This window comes from Microcaecilia unicolor, chromosome 2 (genome assembly GCF_901765095.1).
Source record: "Microcaecilia unicolor chromosome 2, aMicUni1.1, whole genome shotgun sequence".
Lineage (NCBI taxonomy): Eukaryota > Metazoa > Chordata > Amphibia > Gymnophiona > Siphonopidae > Microcaecilia > Microcaecilia unicolor.
The window spans coordinates 489,876,039-489,896,299 of record NC_044032.1 but is presented as its reverse complement, the minus strand read 5'-3'; the positions used below and the strand labels follow the sequence as shown (position 1 = coordinate 489,896,299).

General features: G+C 41.2%; 1 protein-coding gene across 3 annotated transcripts in view; it reads right to left on the bottom strand.

Moving 5' to 3' along the window:
* Nucleotides 1–1,644: 1,644 nt before the first annotated feature.
* FAM193A (family with sequence similarity 193 member A) overlaps nucleotides 1,645–20,261 on the bottom strand; it is a 328,734-nt gene continuing 310,117 nt past the window's right edge. For all 3 annotated transcript variants that reach the window (XM_030191118.1, XM_030191119.1, XM_030191120.1), the window contains 3 exons: nucleotides 7,748–8,558; nucleotides 6,199–6,280; nucleotides 1,645–2,524 (listed from right to left, as the gene is read on the bottom strand). In XM_030191118.1, the coding sequence (XP_030046978.1) occupies nucleotides 2,431–2,524; nucleotides 6,199–6,280; nucleotides 7,748–8,558 (987 nt within the window). In that variant the 3' untranslated portion in view covers nucleotides 1,645–2,430. The remainder of the gene's footprint in view (nucleotides 2,525–6,198; nucleotides 6,281–7,747; nucleotides 8,559–20,261) is intronic.

The following is a 20,261-nucleotide window of genomic DNA, read 5'->3' as shown; positions in this document are numbered from 1 at the left end:
CGAATACTGTGTTTAATTCTGGTCGCCACATCTCAAAAAAGATATAGTGGAATTGGAAAAGGTGCAGAGGAGGGCAACGAAAATGATAAAGGGGATGGGACGACTTCCCTGTGAGGAAAGGCTAAAGCGGCTAAGGTCACTTCAGCTTGGAGAAAAGGCGGCTGAGGGGAGATATGATAGAAGTCTATAAAATAATGAATGGAGTTGAACGGGTAGATGTGAAGTGTCTCTTTATGCTTTCCCAAAATACTGGGACTAGGGGGCATGCGATAAAGCTACAATGTAGTAAATTTAAAACGAATCGGAGAAAATGTTTCTTCACTCAATGTGTACTTAAACTCTGGAATTTGTTGCCAGAGAATGTGGTAAAGGCTGTTAGCTTAGCGGAGTTTAAAAAAGGTTTGGACGGCTTTCTAAAGGAAAAGTCCATAGACCGTTATTAAATGGACTTGGGGAAAATCCACTATTTCTGGGATAAGCAGTATAAAATGTTTTGTACTTTTTTGGGATCTTGCCAGGTATTTGTGACCTGGATTGGCCACTGTTGGAAACAGGATGCTGGGCTTGATGGACCTTTGGTCTTTCCCAGTATGGCAATACTTATGCACTTATAAACTAAAAAGGTATGGGAAGAGAACAGAAAACAAAAGCCCCATAAGGCACAGTGAAACACTGCTGAAAAAATGCTAAAAGGTACCAAAAATGAAGCTCTTCAGACCACGCGTGAAGAGAAGTTACAAACAAAATCTTCTCACCGCAGTAAAAACAAAAAGAAACAAAAAAACTGCAGTAGCTATGCACGTGCTGCGGGTGGGAAGGCACCCACACATGCGCGGTGGAGCGTGTCTTGAGTTCCACAAAAGCTCTTAGGGCTTGTCATAAAGCACAGACTGGGCAATGCAGCGCCGCTTTACCCACTTGTGAAAATTAATGTCCTGCTTGTCCTCGGAGAAAGAGTTAAATACATCTTAAATAAAATCTATATTCACAAATGCCTCCGTTATTCAAGTATTACACTGAAAAGTTAAAAGGGAACAATTTATCTTATTTTGAATGCAACATTTCCTTAAACTAAAAAGTTAATTTTCAGTTTAAAAAAAACATTAAAAAACAAAAGCTACTCTTTACATGTACAATTTTGTTTTCAGCAGCATTTTAAACAGAGCAGACAAAAGTAAGTTAAATTATTTGGCTACTAGTGGATATAGCTATTATATACAGTTATGCTTCCTTTAGAGGACAAACAGGTTACTGGTAATTTTCTCCCAAGGTATACCTTATCTGTTGTTGGTTGACCTAGGCCAGGTCTGTCAGAGATCTGCTGCTTTGTAGGCTATTCTGATGAGAGACTGGTGAGAGGACTGGGAGATCCAACAACAGCCATAAGAGGGAAAGCAGGGAAAGCACAATGAGTGCCATCGCAAGGGTGTTCAATAGTTCATTTAATTTTTTTTCCCTTTTATCAAGGCTGTAACGTGATATAATACCTCACAGCAGTGCTGAGATGATGGCTGTAGCACAACGTCCAACTTTAAACAATGGAAAAAATGTATATAAAGTAAAGGTTTGTTAAAAGTCACAGTTAACAATTAGGGAAGGAAGAGAAAAAAAGAAAAGAAATAAAGACACAAGCTTTCTGCCATACTAATGTATTCCATCTTTCAAAAAGAAAGACATGATTTAATATTACTTAACAATATGTTAAAAAAGTAGCCAGTTAGGCTTCAGTGTTAATACAATTATACACTCTATAACAGGTTGATAGTGTGAGTAATGTTCTTTTTCTTCTTTAAATTCATTCTGCAAATATTCTTACACAAGCTGGCTACAAGTCAGGAAAATAAAATCAAAATACAAATAGCGTAACTTGTACACTTTTAAACAGTAGATCATGAAAAAAAACTGAAGAAATGTTGTCCAAAATAAGCCTCGTTTCCATGAAGACATGTTTGGAGTATTCTGGCGCAGATGAAACACAACTGACCAAGTCTTTTCCTTTGTCAGCAGTCAGGATTAAAAAAAACAAAACAAAAAACAGTGAATTGAAGAAGTGACATGAGCCACTTTCAATGATACAGTCTAGTTTTCTGGCCTCCACCCAAGCCTATGACGCAGTTTAGAGTACCTGAGGCCAAGGCAATTGGAAGGAACTGGAAAAAAATCTATTGTTCCAACTCCAGCAGCATACAGCTACAATCAAAGTCTCACTCACAGACTACAAGCACACAAGCTAACAAATTCAGGTAGAAAGTGGCAATTTAATTGCAAGAATCATCAGGCTGAAGGGTTCAGTGCAGATCCTCCTAGCACTGGGGACAAGGCAAGGCAACACTGGCTCAAGGCCAGATAAGCTCTCAGCACGCAGGACAGAAATCAGAGGAGTTGAAATTTATTTGTTCCTGCAGGGTTCCCTCCCCAAGTTATGCCATTTCAGTGTGCAGCAAAGGAGGTTTTCTTTAAGCTAAAGTTGGACCAGTTAATGGAAAGTCTCTGCCTAGTTTGTCTGGCAGAGTCCAAGCAGAATCTGTGGAGAAAGAGAAAACAATGAATATACAAATAACCCCTCTCAAAAATTGAGAATGTACAAAATGTCAGTGTACCCTATTGGAATAAATGCTTTTCTATCTTCTTATTTCCCAGATAATCCACTTCCAATATGCTTAAAGTAAAAACAGAAAGCATTGAGAGAGAACCCCCCACCCCCAATGTCAATATTATCTTTACAATTCTGTAGGCATGAGGAAGGAAAGTGAAAGTCTGCATTGATTTTTGGTTAATGCACCATTTTTAATTGGTGACAAGTCTCCATGATACCCTCTACTACTCTACTGATTACAATACATGCATAAAACCTAATTATATTACCCCTAAACGATCTGAGGGAGTCATAGCTCAGATACATCCTGTGTGTTCTTAATAGGCCAGTTTGTAGGGCACAGTCTGGGCAGTTATTTTGTGGGCATATGAGGACAAAACCAAACTAAATTAAATCAAACATGAATACTGCTGTAGAGCACCATGGACTTGTAACACTGCAGCTTCCGCCATTTAGGCTCTCTCTGAAAGATCAGGGACAACGTGTTTATTCCCCAACTGTGCACTGCAGGGGCGTATCTGCGTGGGGCCACAGGGGCCTGGGCCCCCGCAGATTTCGCCCCGGACCCCCCTACCGCCGTTAACCCTCCCTCCCTCCCCTGCCTACCGCTGTCACCTATCCCCAAGGTCCGCTTCCTCCTGCCGGCTTTTTAAAATATTGCTTCAGCTGGTGGGGGACCCCAACCCCCCACCGTGGTCTTCTTTAACTTCTTCAACCTCGTCGTGCTGTGAAAGCTGCATGCATCCTTAGTTCCAGTTGGACGGAGTCTGATGTCGCAGTACGTTGATGTTACAACGTGCTGCGACGTCAGACTCTGTCCAACTGGAACTAAGGATGCATGCAGCTTTCACAGCACAACGAGGATGAAGAAGTTAAAGAAGACCGCGGCTGGGCTGGCGGGGGGTTGGGGTCCCCCGCCAGCTGAAGCAATATTTTAAAAAGCCGGCAGGAGGAAGCAGACCTCGGGGGTAGGTGACGGCGGTAGGCGGGGGAGGGAGGGAGGGTTAACGGCGGTAGGGGGGGCGGCGGCGGCCGGGGGGGGGCTATAATGTGCCCCCTCACTCTAGCCCCTGCCCCTCCCTATCGCCGAACCTCAGATACGCCCCTGGTGCACTGGCTCAACCAGCATAAGAGTTCCACCCTGAAGCTAGCCTTTATCTATGAAGAGCTAGAAGTGGGAGATAACACACTGCATGTCTTAGCTGAATGCTGTCATAGTGTTTCACAGACACTGTAAGTCAAACACCTACATGGGAGTGCCTGCCTGATTGGTCCTGCCAGCATCGATGAGCTCCAATGTAATCAATCACAAACACACGAACACTATTCAGGTGTTTGGGCATACAGCTCTGACACCTGAAACTTACGAATTGCTTTGCAGAGACAAAGACTTTGCACTTTTGCCACTCTTTAAGCATTTTGCTGTTCTGGCACTCTACCATTATTAACCCCAGAGGTATTTGTCCAGGACATTATATCTAAGCTTCCATCCTTGGCAGCACACCTGTGATACACAAACTTCCCTAGACATTACATTTTCCTGATTATCCGTTGTTTTTGTGGTCCTGTTCCAGGGTTCACACACATTGCTCATCGGACATTGAGCAGGCCCTGGAAGAACAAACTGCCTCGCCAAGGAACAGCTGCTGTTTCCCAGGAACAGGACTCATTTGGTCAGCTACTCTGTGCGGAAGCTTTCCTGTGGTGGCTTCATCTGCCACAGGTGGTCATAAGACTGTTATAATTCATCTAGTATCGGGATTAGTTACGAAATTTTCTTGTCAGTCTGGGACAGTTTATTTGGTACTTTGGGGGTCCTTTTATTAAGTTGTAGTAAAAAGTGGCCTTAGTGTGCCCCTGTGCAGGTTTTTCCCATGCACTAAGGCCATTTTTTCTGCAGCAGTAAAAATGGCCTTTTTCTATTTTTTGTATTAATGGCCATGCGCTTATGTTGCAGTTAGCATGTGGCCAATAAAAAAAAGTTAGCACATTCACACTTACCTCTTCTCATTTTGTAGGCAGGAAGGGCTCATGCACTATTCCTGTGCTAATCAGTTAGTGCCCGGTAATGTAGCTGAGCTGATTAGAGCAGGAATGCCCACTCTCTGCTTCCCCCCCGACACACGCCCCCTCAAAAAAAAATTTTTTTTTTGCAAGTTAGCATGTGCCTATTTGGCTCTTACTGCAACGGTGCTTGAGCACATCCCACAGTACACCATTGTAAACTGCGTCAGGCATATGTTACCACCCAACGCAACTTAGTAAAAGGGCTCCTTGTTTTTATTTTATTGGAAACTTTATCAGGGGTGATAAGATAGGGTTTTCTAACATAACTAGTGCTAGGAATTTGCTTCATGCTGTCATTATGTTGCCATGCTACAATAACATTATCATATTTACAGAATATCTTACATGCAGTTCTTTTTGCCAGCAGGTAAGACTGCATAAGTGACAGGTGTGTATTTACCCCTAGACACATATATGTTACTTATTTTCCACAAGTCTCACTGGTTAAGCTGCTGACTGGCTTTTTAAGGCAACGTGTTTCAGGATATCTATTAGTGCAGCACCAGTGTTATACTGATATCCAGCAGGAGAACTGTAGTCTGAAAAAGCAACATGTTTTGTAAAATGGCAGCTCATGAAATAGTTGCAATTATTTTTTTTATACACATTTTACACCAAAATAGGGCTTCTAGCTTTAAAAAAATACAAGGAAAAATTCTCAAGCAGAAGGCAGCGGAATATTTAAAATGCAACCACTACATTCAACAGCATGTACAATAAAATGAGGTTTTGGGCAGGAGGGGGAAAGACATACTATTCAATTCAGAAATTTATTGGGCAGGACATCCGCTGGTGCTCTCACAGAGCTTTAAAACAATCCATCCACAAACACAGTAATCTATTAATGAGACGTGATTTTTTGCTTTTAATAGAAAGCTTTATTGTCATTTGAACATCAGCAGAAAGAGACAATGCTTTGTTTTAAATTATTCTGTAGTATATCTATAGACTAGAACTGTTATCAAGTTTATTAAGGACAATTGGAAGGTAAAATATAAAACAAAATACTATTTTAATTGACATTTTGTTATCCTTAGTAAGTCTGGAGGGTTGTCACTAACCGAACTCGTGCTATCACAAATAAACTGCAGGTCTCTTGAAAGCAAAAGTTAACAACCACCATTTTCTGTGGTACTCTTCATATCAGTCAAGATCAATCAGCACCCAGCAGCACAAATTGTTTTTTTATGCTCAAGGCCAAAGGCCACAAAGGCAACAAAGCAGAGAAATTCAAATGCTGGCCTGAAGTAGGAAAGCCCAAAGGTCACTCCTGATCTCTCCATATTCTAGAGGATAATCACCTCTCATTACCCACTATATGTAACTGAGCCACCCCATGGTAGGTTTTTTTAAAAAACACTAAGGTTTTTTTTATTTTTTAAACCACGCTAGCGATTCTCATTCTGCAAATGAGAGGAAGACCATAGGAATGGGCTTCCTCTCATTTGCTGCCCCGATTATCACTAGCGCGGCTTTGTAAAAGAGGCCTTAAACTTGGGAGGTGTTTATAGGACACTTAAATCAGTTTTGCTTACCTTTTAAAGTATTCCACTTCACGTTCTGTTTCATCCATTTCCACACTGTCTAGGTCTATGTCTTTGGGCAGAAACACATCATCTTTAAAAAAATGAATTGATGCAAAAGAATTCAGATTAATTTCAGCAATTTTGTACTAGAAATAAAACAACCTGAATCACGTCTACATAAACTTGTATTTTCTAGGCGCAAATATATAGGTTTTAAAATAAATGTATGCTGTGGATTATGTTAAAGTGTAACAAAGAGAGGGAACAAAGCACAAAACAAAGTCTAAGCAAAAAAAACAGCACAAAGGGCCTTTAAAAACACAACGGAAACGGTGCTTATGTTAAAACCTTTAATAATCCAAATTTGATTGAAGGAAGACCCAACACGGGCTGTGTTTCGGTGCCTCCGCACCTGCGTCAGGGGTCACACGAATGATAAGGAGACTTATACAGACAAATTCAGTGCATCTGCCAACTTGCAAAGATATATTCCTTTTTATGTAATACAATATTAAGCTCGCGCTCACTTCAAAAGTGACTTTTTTTTTTGTTACAATTGTACCCCGCACTTTTCCCACTCATGGCAGGTTCAATGCGGCTTACATGGGGCAATGGAGGGTTAAGTGACTTGCCCAGAGTCACAAGGAGCTGCCTGTGCCTGAAGTGGGAATCGAACGCAGTTCCTCAGGACCAAAGTCCACCACCCTAACTACTAGGCCACTCCTCCACTCTTGCTAGGTGTGTCCAGGGACTGAATTCTGAACCCCCACTCTAGCTGCTAGGCTACACCTTCAGCAAAGAAATAAGCCTGTATTCCAGGGTCAACTAAAGTTAAATAACCACATGCCATCCTTCCAAGGAACCAGAATAGTCTTCAGTTAAAAAAAAATAAAAAAGCATTTGCTTCAATCCAGGAAGTTGTACTTGAAGACTACTTGGCTCAGTACTTGGAACTATGACTTATTTTTGTGTTAAAACACAGGTAGGCTCTACTTTTGCAAACTGAGTGATTTGCCTAGTCTGCTCATATTCTGATCAGGAATTAACCTGGATTTGTCTTTAGCTCTTTTTACTGCCTGCTCTAGGCTGGTTCTGAACCCCCAAATACCAAGAATTACACTTGGTTTCACAGGTGGCAGCAAATGACTGTTTCTATGCTCAAGGAATCAGGCTGGAATCTGACACTTCATCACATGTCCATCAAGGAGCTATGTGGTCTCAAAAGCTCACACAGCACGTTGTCTTTGCATCGTAACCTACGATATATCTAGTTTATTCCAAGACCAGTATGGTTATTAGAACTCTATACTATCAGTCTCAAATGCAATGGAATTATGCCATACTATGAAAATTCTGATATTAAAAGGTTTGATGGAAAGTAATAATACTATACACACACAAGGAAGACAAGCACCATTCATAGCAGAGCACTTCAGCAAATGTACTAAACACCCTCTGGATACAGGAAAATACATGCTATTTGAATGTAATTTATCCTGAAAAATGCATGAACTAAAAAAAATTCCAGTTCAATTGTAAGTTTTTTTTTCCCACTTACCAATGGAATTGTTAACTTTATCTTTCTTTTTCTTATTTTTCTTGGTCTTTCCTCTAGGTTGAGGTGAATCTGCTAGTATCAATTTGCTGTTCTGCTGTTCCCCAGGAGAAGAGAATTCATTTGCTATGGGAATTTTCTCTTCCTTGACATGATTCAGCTGTTTTTTATTGTTACTATTGACTTTTTTCTCTTCCTTTTTCTGCTCTGCCACAGGCATGAGCTCTACCCCTTTAACTTTTGATTCGATTTGGTTTTTGATTCTAGGCTGAACCTCAGCCATTCTACAGGATTCCATAGGTTTTTTTATTTGTTCTGAGTTGGGTTTGTTATTCTGTTTCAGTTTTTGCTTGTCATTACTTTCCTTATGATGCATTATGTCAAAAAGAAGAGAAAGTTGCTCTTGCTGTTTAAGCTTCATCTCTTTCTGGGAAGGTTGCTTTGAGTCTCTAGTGCTTGTTGAGGTAATCACCTCACTGATAACCTCCGTTACAGGCCTCTGTTCCATGTTAATAGCCTGCCTAGACAGTGAAGTGGTGTCTACTTTGATTGACTGTCCTAGTGTGCCATTTTGAATGTTTTCTGGGGTGTTTGGCATAGGTTCTCTCACTAGTTGAAAGTTATGGGAAATTGGGCATGTCTTATGAGAGTCTTTATTTGCTCGCTCTCTTTTCTTTTTCTTCAGAGCTCTTAGCTCCTGAAGTCGTTGCAACTCCTGTTTTAGTCGCTCTTCCTCCTCTTCTCTTTGTCTCTGTAGCAGCTGATGTTCCTCTCTCTCTCTTGCTTCTGCTTCTTGTCGAGCCTTTTCTTCTAGCTACAAAACAGGAAAAATACCTAACTGTAGTATCATGGAGAGAGCAATTCTGAAAACTTAAGCATTTAAAATGAATTAGTATTTATAATTTGGGTTGCAAAGATTTGTAGAACAGAATTAAAGTAAAAATATACCCTAACTCCCCATTTGATCAAAATACTCAAACAGTTAAGCAATAAAAACGTGGTTCTTTATAAGCAATGTTTCTTAAAAATCTTGAAAGTGTATTATTTGCTAAAAAAGATCCATTGCACAATGTTAATACCCAATCAGAAGATTCAAAATGCAGTTTTCAAAGGACTGTAGCAGGATGACTAAGTTAGATGCTATGTGTAAAGGATTAAAAATACGGGGGAGGGAGGGATCATGGGCAGCTGTGAATGAAGGCTCATGTGACCTCATGATCAAAAGTAAATGCAGGCACTAGGGGCCTCTAGCGCCAGACTAGCGCCCGCATTTACACAGCGCCAATAATTAGAGTGTCTGGCGCAAGCGCACAGGGAATACCGCAGAGCTCATTTAAATTATTTTTAAATGCAGCTCCCAGTATTCCGCTCATATGATCAGAACACTACGATCTGATCTTACGGGCCGAATAGTGCCTTAACCCAATGCCGTTACAGTTAAGGCTCTTCCCCCCCCCCCCCCCCTCCATGCCAGGCAGCTTGGTCTGTCACTGTCAGCCCAGGCTGCTGTCAGTCCTGGGGCGTCCCATGGACCCACGAACCCCCCAATGGTTGAGGTCCTTTTGGCCTAGTGCCACCCCAGGACAGTGACACTGGGGGCTGGACCCAACCCACCCCAGGCACGAGGGCACAGGGGAGCTGGAGGTCCGGTAGACCTCTAGGCCCCCAACCCCTTCTGACACAAAAAGTAACTCCTTGAGGGCCCAGTAGGCTACGTACCCCCACCCCCCACGGTGGCCTAGCAGTCCCTCACCCCTCACATCTTGTAGTAGTGATGGAAGAGGGAGTAGCCTCCAAAATGCTAGCGCTTTGCCCAGTGCATCCTGGGATGCGCTGGGCAGGGCTTCCCTACCATATAAGGTTGCTATCTAGAGAGGGGGGTCACTAGGCTACCAGAGACTTGCCTTTGGATGGGGGGGGTCCCACAGACATCCAATTCCTGTGTTTACAAGTCTGCACTTTTGACAGCCTGGACCTGTCAAACAAGTGCGGGAGGATTATGCCTGAGCGCATGCACAGGCATAATCCTCTCACTCTTTCCCAAGATGATCAACACTAATAACACAGTTAAATTTGCAAGTTATTAGTATTGATCATTGGGGAGTTAATTCCCTGCACTGTTCCGGCGTGTTTCAGAGAAGAGTGGGGAATTGATCACTGGGGCCATGGTGCTGTGGCCCAACAGAGGGCAACTGAGGAAAACTGCTGGACAAAAGAAAATGAATAGTAGTAAAAACAGTAGAATATGTTAAGTATGTTAAATATTTTGCAAGTCAACCAAGATATAGGTAGCTGGTAACTGACAGACAAAACTGGGGAAACAATTTGCTTGTTTTCTTAGTATGCTTCTCTAGCAGAACAGAAAACAAATAACTCAGAGAACAAGGTCATAATGTTTATTTACAAATCTGAAAAAATGGTATATAGGATTTTTCCCAAAGCATTATTGCATACATATTCTAAAAGCCTCATCTACCTTCAGTATCTAGTGAGGATTCTCTCAGCCCAAACCCACCTGCAACAGTAAACTGTCCTCCACATTGAAAGGGAAAGGGGATGGGTTATGATATACTGCTTTTCTGTGGTTACAATCAAAGCGGTTTACATATTATATACAGGCACTTATTTTGTACCTGGGGTAATGGAGGATCAAAGTGACTTGCCTAGAGTCACAAAGAGCTGCAGTGGGAATCAAATCTGGTTCCCCTGGTTCTCAGGCCACTGCACTAACCATCGGTCTACTCCTCCACTCCAGCTCCTGCAATATAGTCGTAAGGGTCAGAAAATGAGGCCTTTCCTTTTAACTATGATATTCTCCCCTGTGTAATCATCATAGTACAGAGGTGATCTTGGAGCTACTGCTTAACTGGAGAGGGGTGCATGGGCATGCACCTCAAGTTGCCAATTCTTTTGAAAAACAAACCTTGGGCATGCTGATGTGCCAGGAAGCAGGAAAGCAACAGTACCTCAAGCAGTGTCCTCATCCTCTGCCAACTGAAACCTGACTCATGGGTTGAATTGTGTAATATAGTAACTTAGTAGATAATGGCAAATAAAGACCTGTACGGCCCATCCAGTCTGTCCAATAAGTCAGATTCTGGGTGGTAGAGGACAATGATGCAGTCTGATACCTTACTGCTCTCCTCCTCTTGACCAATCAGGGAGGTGATGGAGAGGCTGGAAACCAGAAAAGACAAGATATAATAGGCAAAGCTCTGTGTGTGTATGACAGAATGATCAGCACCGAGTACAAAGAGGCAGTGACAGAAAGGACCCTTTCACACTTTGATCAGTTCTCCTCCCCTCCCCGGTACACTGGTCCTTTCTTCTCTCTCTCCTCACCCATCCCCACCATCTATGTTCCTTCTGTTGTTCCTCTTCCTTCCCCAACTTGACCCCCTTTCCTTCTCAGAATCAACCACTGTGATCCTTTTATCTCCACACCTACAAAAAGATAAAAGAATAAAATTATTACCGAGACAAAAAAAAATCAGAAAATGTTTAAAACAAAACAAACAAGAAAACCACCCCCAAAAATTAAAAACAAAAAACTAATATGCCTGTAGAAGGTATTCTCTGTGGACAGCAGAATATAAAGTCCAACTTTGGATAGGTGCACAAAAACCTACAGTATCTTATCTCTGAAAATATTAGTATAGAGTGCATCAGTTATGAAGGCCTGTGGCTCACTAAGTTTGTTCGTTAAAGTGAATACCATCAAAAATCTCCTCCACTTGAAACCATAAGACCATCTAGAAGCCATAAAGGACTTGTATGTCATCTGCCAAGCTCAGGGCAACCAAAGCAACCTTCTCAACATCTAAACTGTGAGGGCAAGAACTTTAAATTGGGAGGCAACCAAGTCCCCTGCGTGATCCGTACTGGAGAATTCGCTAGTTTGACTAGTCTCCATATGGATAGATCATGAAGGAGGGAAACCAGACTTGAACTGGTCAAAATAGAACTATAAGTAACATAGTTATGTTGTACTCTCTTAGGAGTTTCAAGAGAGTCTTCGCTTCAAGTTGAATTGGAAGATATATGTACAACAGACCTCCTCCTCTCCCAATCATTTATGGGGAAGACATATGAGGCTAGTATGTCAAGAGCCTTGAAACAGAACTGAGGAATTTTCCTGATTTATGGAGAGGCAAACATATCTATCATGGGTGTTTCTAACTTGTGAAAATCATTTCCACTACTCCTGAGTCAGGGAGCACTTGTGTGACCACAAAACTTGACTAAGTTTGACTGCCAGGATATATTATTTCCTAACAGTTAAGTGGCTCTGAGGGTCATACCCCAACATGGCTCAAATCCATATTTTGAGAGGGTACCAACAAGGGAGGTACAAACTTATTCCTCCCTGGTTGTTGACAGCCTAGTGGTTAGTGCAGTGGACTTTGATCCTGGGGAACTGGGTTTGATTCCCACTGTAGCACCTTGTGGCTCTGGGCAAATCACTTAACCTAATCACTTAACAAATAAGTACCTGTATATACTATGTAAACAGAAAGGTGGTATATTAAGTTCTATTCCCATTCCCCATATAATATATGGCTATTTGACTGATTGAACAAGAGTAACTTTGATAGCTAACTGATTTCTGAAAGCCTTTGGAGCATTCTAAATTGCCCTTAGCTCCAGAAAGGGTATCTGATGTACTTATTCATGAGCAGACTACAGGCCTTGAGATCCCCAGTTCAGTTTATCCATGTTCGCATTTAGGAAAATTTGAACTCAAGGAGTTTGGAAAGGAACACTTTTTGCTAGATTGTATTGGTTCAACCATTACAGACAGGGAGTCATTTCTCAAAGGTTTGGTGACTTGGACAATATCCCATTACTTAACAGCCCAATACTCAAAGGATAAGAACAAAAGAATAGCCTTACTGGGTCAGACCAATGGTCCACCTAGCCAAGAATCCTGCTTCCAACAGTGGCCAATCCAGATCACAAGAACCTAGCAGAATCCCAAAGAGTAGCAAGATTCCATGCTATCGACTTCAGGGACAAGTAGCAGCTTTCCCCATATCTACCTTAATAGACGTTTATGGACAGTTCCTCCAGGAACTTGTCCAAACCTTTTTAAAACCCAGATACACTAACTATTCTTACCACATCCTCCATCAATGAATTCAAGAGCTTTATTCGTGTGAAAAAATATTTTCTCCTATTTGTTTTTTAAAAAGCAGGATTGCCATGTAACCACTTGGAATGTCCCTTCGTCTTTGTGAATTGATCACTTTTGAATAGAGTGATTAATTCACATCCACCTACACTATTCCTCTCAGATTTTGTAGATCTCTATCATACCCCCCCCAAAAAAACCATCTCTTCTCCAAGCTAAAGAGCCCTAACCTCTCAAGACTTTCCTCATATGATAGGAGTTCCATCTCCTTAATCATTTTGGTTGCCCTTCTTTGAACCTTTTCTAATTCAATTTTTTTGATGTATGGTGATCATAATTGCACACAATACTCAAGGTGAGGCTGCTCCATGGAGCAATACAGAAGCATTATAATATTTTTTTCTACCTCTTTCCTAATAATTCCCAGCATTCCATTTGCTTTCTTGGCTGCCAACACACACATGCTCCTTAACTTAATTTTATGCGTCAAAACTGGCTTCTTTAAAAATTTAAAAGGGCTGAGTGCCTATATTTATACTCAAAATTTCACTAAACTCTTAAACTTAGGAGCACAGAAGTGGTTGGCAACAGGGGCGGATTTTTTTTTTTTGGGGGGGGGAGGTTATGAGCTTAGCACTGATTTTCAGCACTAAGCTCATAAATCATGCAAATGAATGGCAAGCCTAAATTTATAGTAAATCTATTCAATAATAAGGGAAAGCAAACTACAAAAATAAAGTAAACCCAAAAAGATATAGTAGTTTAAAATTTTCTTTTGCAGAGCTCTCAGATGTTCATAAGGAAAACCCCTTAAAAAGAATCTTTAAACAAAGATGACCTCAAATCTCCACTATCATAAATAAGATATTATCATTGGTCACTACAATAGAGTGGGAGGAGAAAAATATCAGCACAAAAAACTCCCTACACAGGGAGAAAAATTGCTGCTTCAAAAAAAACACCTTCCAAACTATAAGAATGAACAAAATGAGAAATTATGCAAAAATATATACATGTATCTTATGCTCAAAACAAAGTGTAAAAATACATCAAAAATGCAAAATCCTGCCCAAAATGGAACTCCACATGCCAGTGAACTAGCTGTCTAAAGCGCAGAGAAGAGATAAATGATGAAAAATGAAAAGGAGAAAGAATACAAAAATACCAAAGGACTCCAACCGGCCCCACATGGAGTCACACAGCTGGAAAAGACACACTTCTTTCTGAGCCACAGCGTTCCCGATGAAAACTCCAGCAAGGAACTTCCTCCAATATAATCCACCAAGCTCATCCTACGATACACACAGTGCACTGTCGGTTTTCATTGGGCACACACATATCTTTGAAGAACAAATCTTCCTCAATAAGAATGCCTCGTTTCGTAAGTATGACTGCTGCTTCAGGAAGAGAAGAGAAAAACTTTACACCATCATTATAAGCACAAAAGTGCTGGGAAAATCAAAATGCTGGCAATGTAAACAGATGGAAAAAATCCAACTGCTCAATCACGCACCCCCTACTTGCTGATGTCACCGCTGGGGGAGGGTGTGAAATTCCTTGTCGTACAGGAAAACGACCAACTAATGCCAGTAACATTGTTGGAAGATATTTAAAAATACACATTCCATTCCACATTCCTAGTTAATCCTGCCGGTTCAACTGTGTTAAGATGATAAATCCAATGATGTTCTTTACACCATAGAATCTTTTTAATATCCCCCCCCCCCCCACCCAAATTCACCTTATCAATGACCATGCATTTCATCTGATCAAACCGATGATTTAACTGTTGACAGTGTTTAACCATTGGAGTTTCAACCTTCTGGTGAGTAACACAATGTCTATGTTCAATAACACGGGTTTTAAGTTTCCGTGTAATATGACCAATGTACAGTAGCCCACAAGGACGCAGAAATGCATAGATGATATTTTGAGTGCCATTTTGTAAATCCATTGTGGACCCATCAATCGTCACAGAACAAATAGAACAGTGCCCACATTTTTTATGTTGTCCCCCTATAAATTGTCTATCAGACCATACGTCAAGAGTTACTTAATTTGTCTTGCAAGTCACAGTTGCGAGCATATGAAAAATTAACTTTTTGATTCTGAAAAATATCATTTGTTTGAACAACTTTCCAATGTTTCTTAATAATGGAAACTATTTGAGGAGACCTTTTAATACATTTTAAGATGCAGGGGTTCACAGTGGGACTTTTGAGTATTTGATGGTGAACCCTAGTGACTCTGGTACCTAGATGGTTTTGTTGCATGATCTTTGAGCTCATTTCTGAAATGCATTCTTTACCAGGCAGCTGTCGACATAGTTTATGCCAGCCCTGGAATTGCATATGGTTTCCTAAGGACCAGGTGAGGCTCTGGCCCAGGATGCCAAACGCTTGGTCTGTGAAGTCACTGGCCCTAGAGGTTATGCTGGCCCAGAGCTTATCTGGCAGCATTGCATGTGCAGGGAAAAAAAAAAGAAAAGAAAAGCCAGCAACCCTCTTCCTCTTTCCATCTCAGGCCACCTTCCCCTGTCTACCTTTTCTGCGCCCTGTTTTCCTTCTGCTGCGCTGTGCCCCAGTCCATAACTTCCTGTTTCCACAGGGGCATGTCAGAGGAAAGACTCAGGGACCAACATGGATAGTGTTAGGTGAAACGCTGTTAATATTCAGGAGGGGAAAACTACCTTTAAAGGTAGGCCGGGGGGGGGGGGGGGGGGGGGGAAGAGGGGCAATGGGAGGGTGCAAAACCAAAAATTGTCTCAGGGCGACACAGTCCCTTAGCCGGTCCTGGGAATTCTCCTGTTTTCTTTGACCAGGAGATACGTGAAATAAAATCCCCACCCTTCTTCCCTGGCGGAATGGGTTAGACTGCATTGAACTCTGAGATGGAGAGCTCATTGGTAAGTTGTTCCTGCTGTGGAGAGTTTGACCAATATACTTTCAGTGGGCAATTTAGAATATTTCTAAAACATTTAGTTGTTAAACATCCCACATGATTCTGAGAACCCAAGTGTCAAATGTTATAATGGGCCAACACTTTGCATAAAATCTCAGGCTCCCTCCCATATATGTAGTTAGTCTATTAACAGTGACTGTGATACTGGTTTGATTTATCTAGATCCAGGCAAAATCTCATTTCTGGTTGGCTCAGGAGCTGGTTGTCGATGCTAGGCTCTCCTGTCTTTGGGATGAGAGCAAGGGCCATGCTGTGGCTGTCAGGAATGAAAAAGTGAACAGTATCTTATCCTCTGAGAATAGTATGGTCTTTTTTTGCCATATTCGGACACCCTAAAAATTCTTGGAGTAACCATTGATCGACACCTAACACTGGAGAGTCACGCGAAAAACACAACCAAGAAGATGTTCCAATCAATGTGGAAATTAAAAAGAGTAAGATCTTTCTTCCCAAGGATCGTCTTCCACAACCTGGTACAATCATTGGTACTCAGTCATCTAGATTACTGCAATGCACTCTACGCTGGCTGCAAAGAGCAAATAATTAAAAAACTTCAGACAGCTCAGAACACAGCAGCAAGACTCATATTCGGTAAAACAAAATATGAAAGTGCTAAACCCCTGCGAGAAAAGCTACACTGGCTCCCACTTAAAGAACGCATCACTTTCAAAATAAGCACCCTAGTTCACAAAATCATTCACGGAGACGCTCCAGCCTACATGTCAGACCTGATAGACTTACCACCCAGGAATGCTAAAAAATCATCCCGCACATTCCTCAATCTTCACTTCCCCAACTGTAAAGGTCTAAAATACAAACTAACGCATGCTTCAACCTTTTCCTACCTGAGCACACAATTCTGGAACACGCTATCGCGCAACTTAAGAACGATCCATGATCTAACTAACTTCCGCAAACTACTGAAGACCCATCTCTTTAACAAGGCATACAACAAAGATCAACAAATATGAACTCCTATACATATATCCAGAACTGCCTTACAATATGTGTTTGTTAAACTACTATCATGTTTTATCATTATCATGTTATCCAAAATCCTTCTGTTATATTAAATGCATATTTTCTTATATATTTCCAGAATTCATGATGCATTGTAAGCCACATTGAGCCTGCAAAGAGGTGGGAAAATGTGGGATACAAATGCAACAAATAAAATAAATAAATAAATATTACTAGAATACCTCCTAGAACAGTGATGGGCAACCTTTTGAGCTTGGTGTGTCAAAATTCGCCAAAAAAACCGAGCATAACTTGGGTGGTGTGTCACTTCGAGAAAAAAAAAAACATAATTTTGCGATATTTATCATGGCATAACCTGCTGTTATATTACTTATATTTATACCAAACAATTTATCATGAGAGCCCATTCTTAAGAATCTTACCTCACTGTTATGGCGGCGGCTAAGCAAGGGGCAGGCAGGGCACAAGAGAAGAGTCAGAAGACAGAGACCAGACCGTCCCGCTGCAGCCTTGTGCTCTCGTCGACTCGCGATTATTATGGCAGCAGCTGAAGAGAAGGCGGCAGGCTGCAGACAGTAGAAGTAAGCCGCTGCGCCTGCGTGAAGCGTGCAGGATTATCACCAGCTGATGCTGAGCAGGTAGGCGCTGGCTGGCACGCGCACGAGCACAGACGCTGCCTCTAGCCTGCCTGCGTCGCCGTCGCGCGTGCATCAGAGCAGAGGAGTTAAGAAGGTGAGGTGGTCGCGTGCTCATCGGAGGATTCTGTCGGGGAGTGCGGGGTGGATTTGTCGAGAAACCTGGACAAATCAAGGAAATGCTGAAATCTGCCACGTGTCAGCGAAAATGACACGTGTGTCATAGGTTCGCCATCAGGGTCCTAGAAGTTGTTGTTGGTTTTTTTTGTTGTTTTTTTTTTGGGGGGGGGGGGGTATGATTCTGGAGAGAGATCTGAGTCTATTACAGTGTTCTTTTAGATAGCGTAACTTGCCTCTCCAACTTTCTCCAAGGAGATCCTCCCCTCTCCCCTCAGTGAGCTTTTCTTGCATATAATAATGCAGGCTGGAAGTACACAACCATCCCATCACTGAAGCTCTCAATGCCATCTTAAAGCATCACAGATTAACATGATCATGTGCTTTCAACACTCCTTTCCCCTTTTTACTAGTGACTTAGGTTAGAAAGATTCCACTTGAAGAAGAGAAACATTAAACTCAGTCTTACAGTGTCTCACATATACTGGCTCATTAAAAACTTGTACAAGGCTATACGGGAAGAAGTACAGCATTCTGAAAAATCTCTCTCATAAGTGGGTCAAAAGAAAAATACAAGCATTCCTTTCTGAGGGCACCAAGATGGGGTGCTAATAATCTTGAGCATCTGCTGAGTGGATTCAATCACCAAAGAGTTTACGGTAAAGAAGCAGTTACTTCTCTTCATACCCAGGATCTTTCTGGACTCTACACATGAAATCTGCTTTCCTGTTCACAGGGTGCAGGGGGTGGGGGTCAAAGTTCTCATTTGTGTATCCCTCAGGATCTTGTGAACAACACTCATGCGTTCCTTTGAGGAATTGAAAGATGTCCAACATTCTTGCTCTGGGTTCCCCCTCTAACTGAAATCTGTGAAGGAAATGTTCTTCAGGGTGGGAAGTGGGGATGGAGGATTTTATCCATTCCTGGGGTACAGATGGGTCTAAAAAGAATCAGTGGAGCCCTCCTCTTTTGAGAACACTGCCGGTTCATAATCACATTCTAACCATAGAAAATACTCGAGTAGAGAAGTCTGGGTCTGTGTCAGGCTAGCAGCTATGATCTTGGTGATGGTGATTCTTGACTTCTGTACTCGATGCCGACTTATGTCTTGGGAAACATGTCAAGGATGATGAGCTCTCTTCAGGGGCACTGTGCAGATACAGCTGCCACCAATATCTGCCTGCTCCTGATATTGTGCTCCAAAATCTAGTGTTAGTATCTGTTCACTCTCTCTCAACGCACATCATCAGAATCCTTAACATCAGAATCCTTTGTTTTCTACAGATGGTCATTTGGCAATGTCTGATCCCAAGGGGTGCTAGCAAGGCTCAACAGTTTTTTCTTAAAAGAGAGGTCTCTGTTGTGAGGGTAGAAGACTTAAGAAGTCCCACACAGCACAGTAGACTCAGAGCTTCTAGAATTTATGCTGCTAAGAGAAGCTTTTCTTGTGTAGGCTCTGTCTGGCTGTTATCACCTAATTATGAGGGCTTGTCATTCTGTTTGTTCTTAAAGAATAAAGTTTTGTATTATTTAATATGGATATCTATGCAAATATATGCAAATGTTCTGCAGAAGTTCTGAAACTTTGCAGTAGTATTTTCTAATTCTTCTTGCAGAACAAACCCCTGAGCTGCTGCAGGAAACTGGAGGCTATGCCTATGACACTAACTCTATTGTACATTTTGCTTACTGTTCTACTTTATTCTTCATAAGAATATGTTTATATTGATGGCAGCTGTATGAACAAAAATGTCCTGGAAAAATTGTCTGGTGTGTAGATTCACCATCTTTTTATAACATAACCTCATATCTAGCTACACAGAAAAACTGATAGACTACCAGTGTAGACAAAACTTTATCATAGAACATTTATATATCTATATACACACTTCTACATTCAACTATTTCCTTTTTATATTATCAAAAACAGTTAGTGCCAAACTAGAATTAAACAAGTTTCTGGTGAAAAAGATTACTAGTGGGTATGACAATGAAATGTAGGAACTACCAACTTAAATTGTCAAGGGCTGCAAACTAGAGCTGTACCGAATAGCATATTTTACTATTCGGCCAAATATGGATACCAAATAAGAATAATGGGCATTGAGCTTTAACATAACAAATAATAAAAGAAATCAGAGATCAAGTGTTTATTTCAGTAGGATTTAGCACAGTAGAGACCCAGATTATTTGTATTTGAATTTAAATCACTATTTGGCCGAATACGAATTTATTCAGGGCCAAATTGAGTCAATGAATATTCAGGACAGCCCTACTGCAAACAGGTCATATTCTTAAGACCTCCATAATGAATATTGGTCCAAAATCTTAAACTACATTTAGGGAGGTAGCTACACTGCTCAAAATATACTACTCATATATGGTATCCTCAACACTAACTGCACAAAACTATTAATTTAGCACTACATAAAGAAGAACTTAATGTCAATGTACACCAGTATAACTAAGCACATGTGGTTTATGTAGGCAAATTCTAAAAGCTATCTACTTCAGTAAAATGGCTGGTCTGAAAACTGCCCTCTACAGAGTAGTTTAAAATTAGGTTCATTGTTTACATGGCATGTACATTTTACTTGATTTAAAAAGGGGTATTCGTTTGGATATGTTTGGGTTGGGGGAGTAAATCTGTGTATGTACTTGGCATTTTCAAAAGTATGTGTGCGGCATTGTC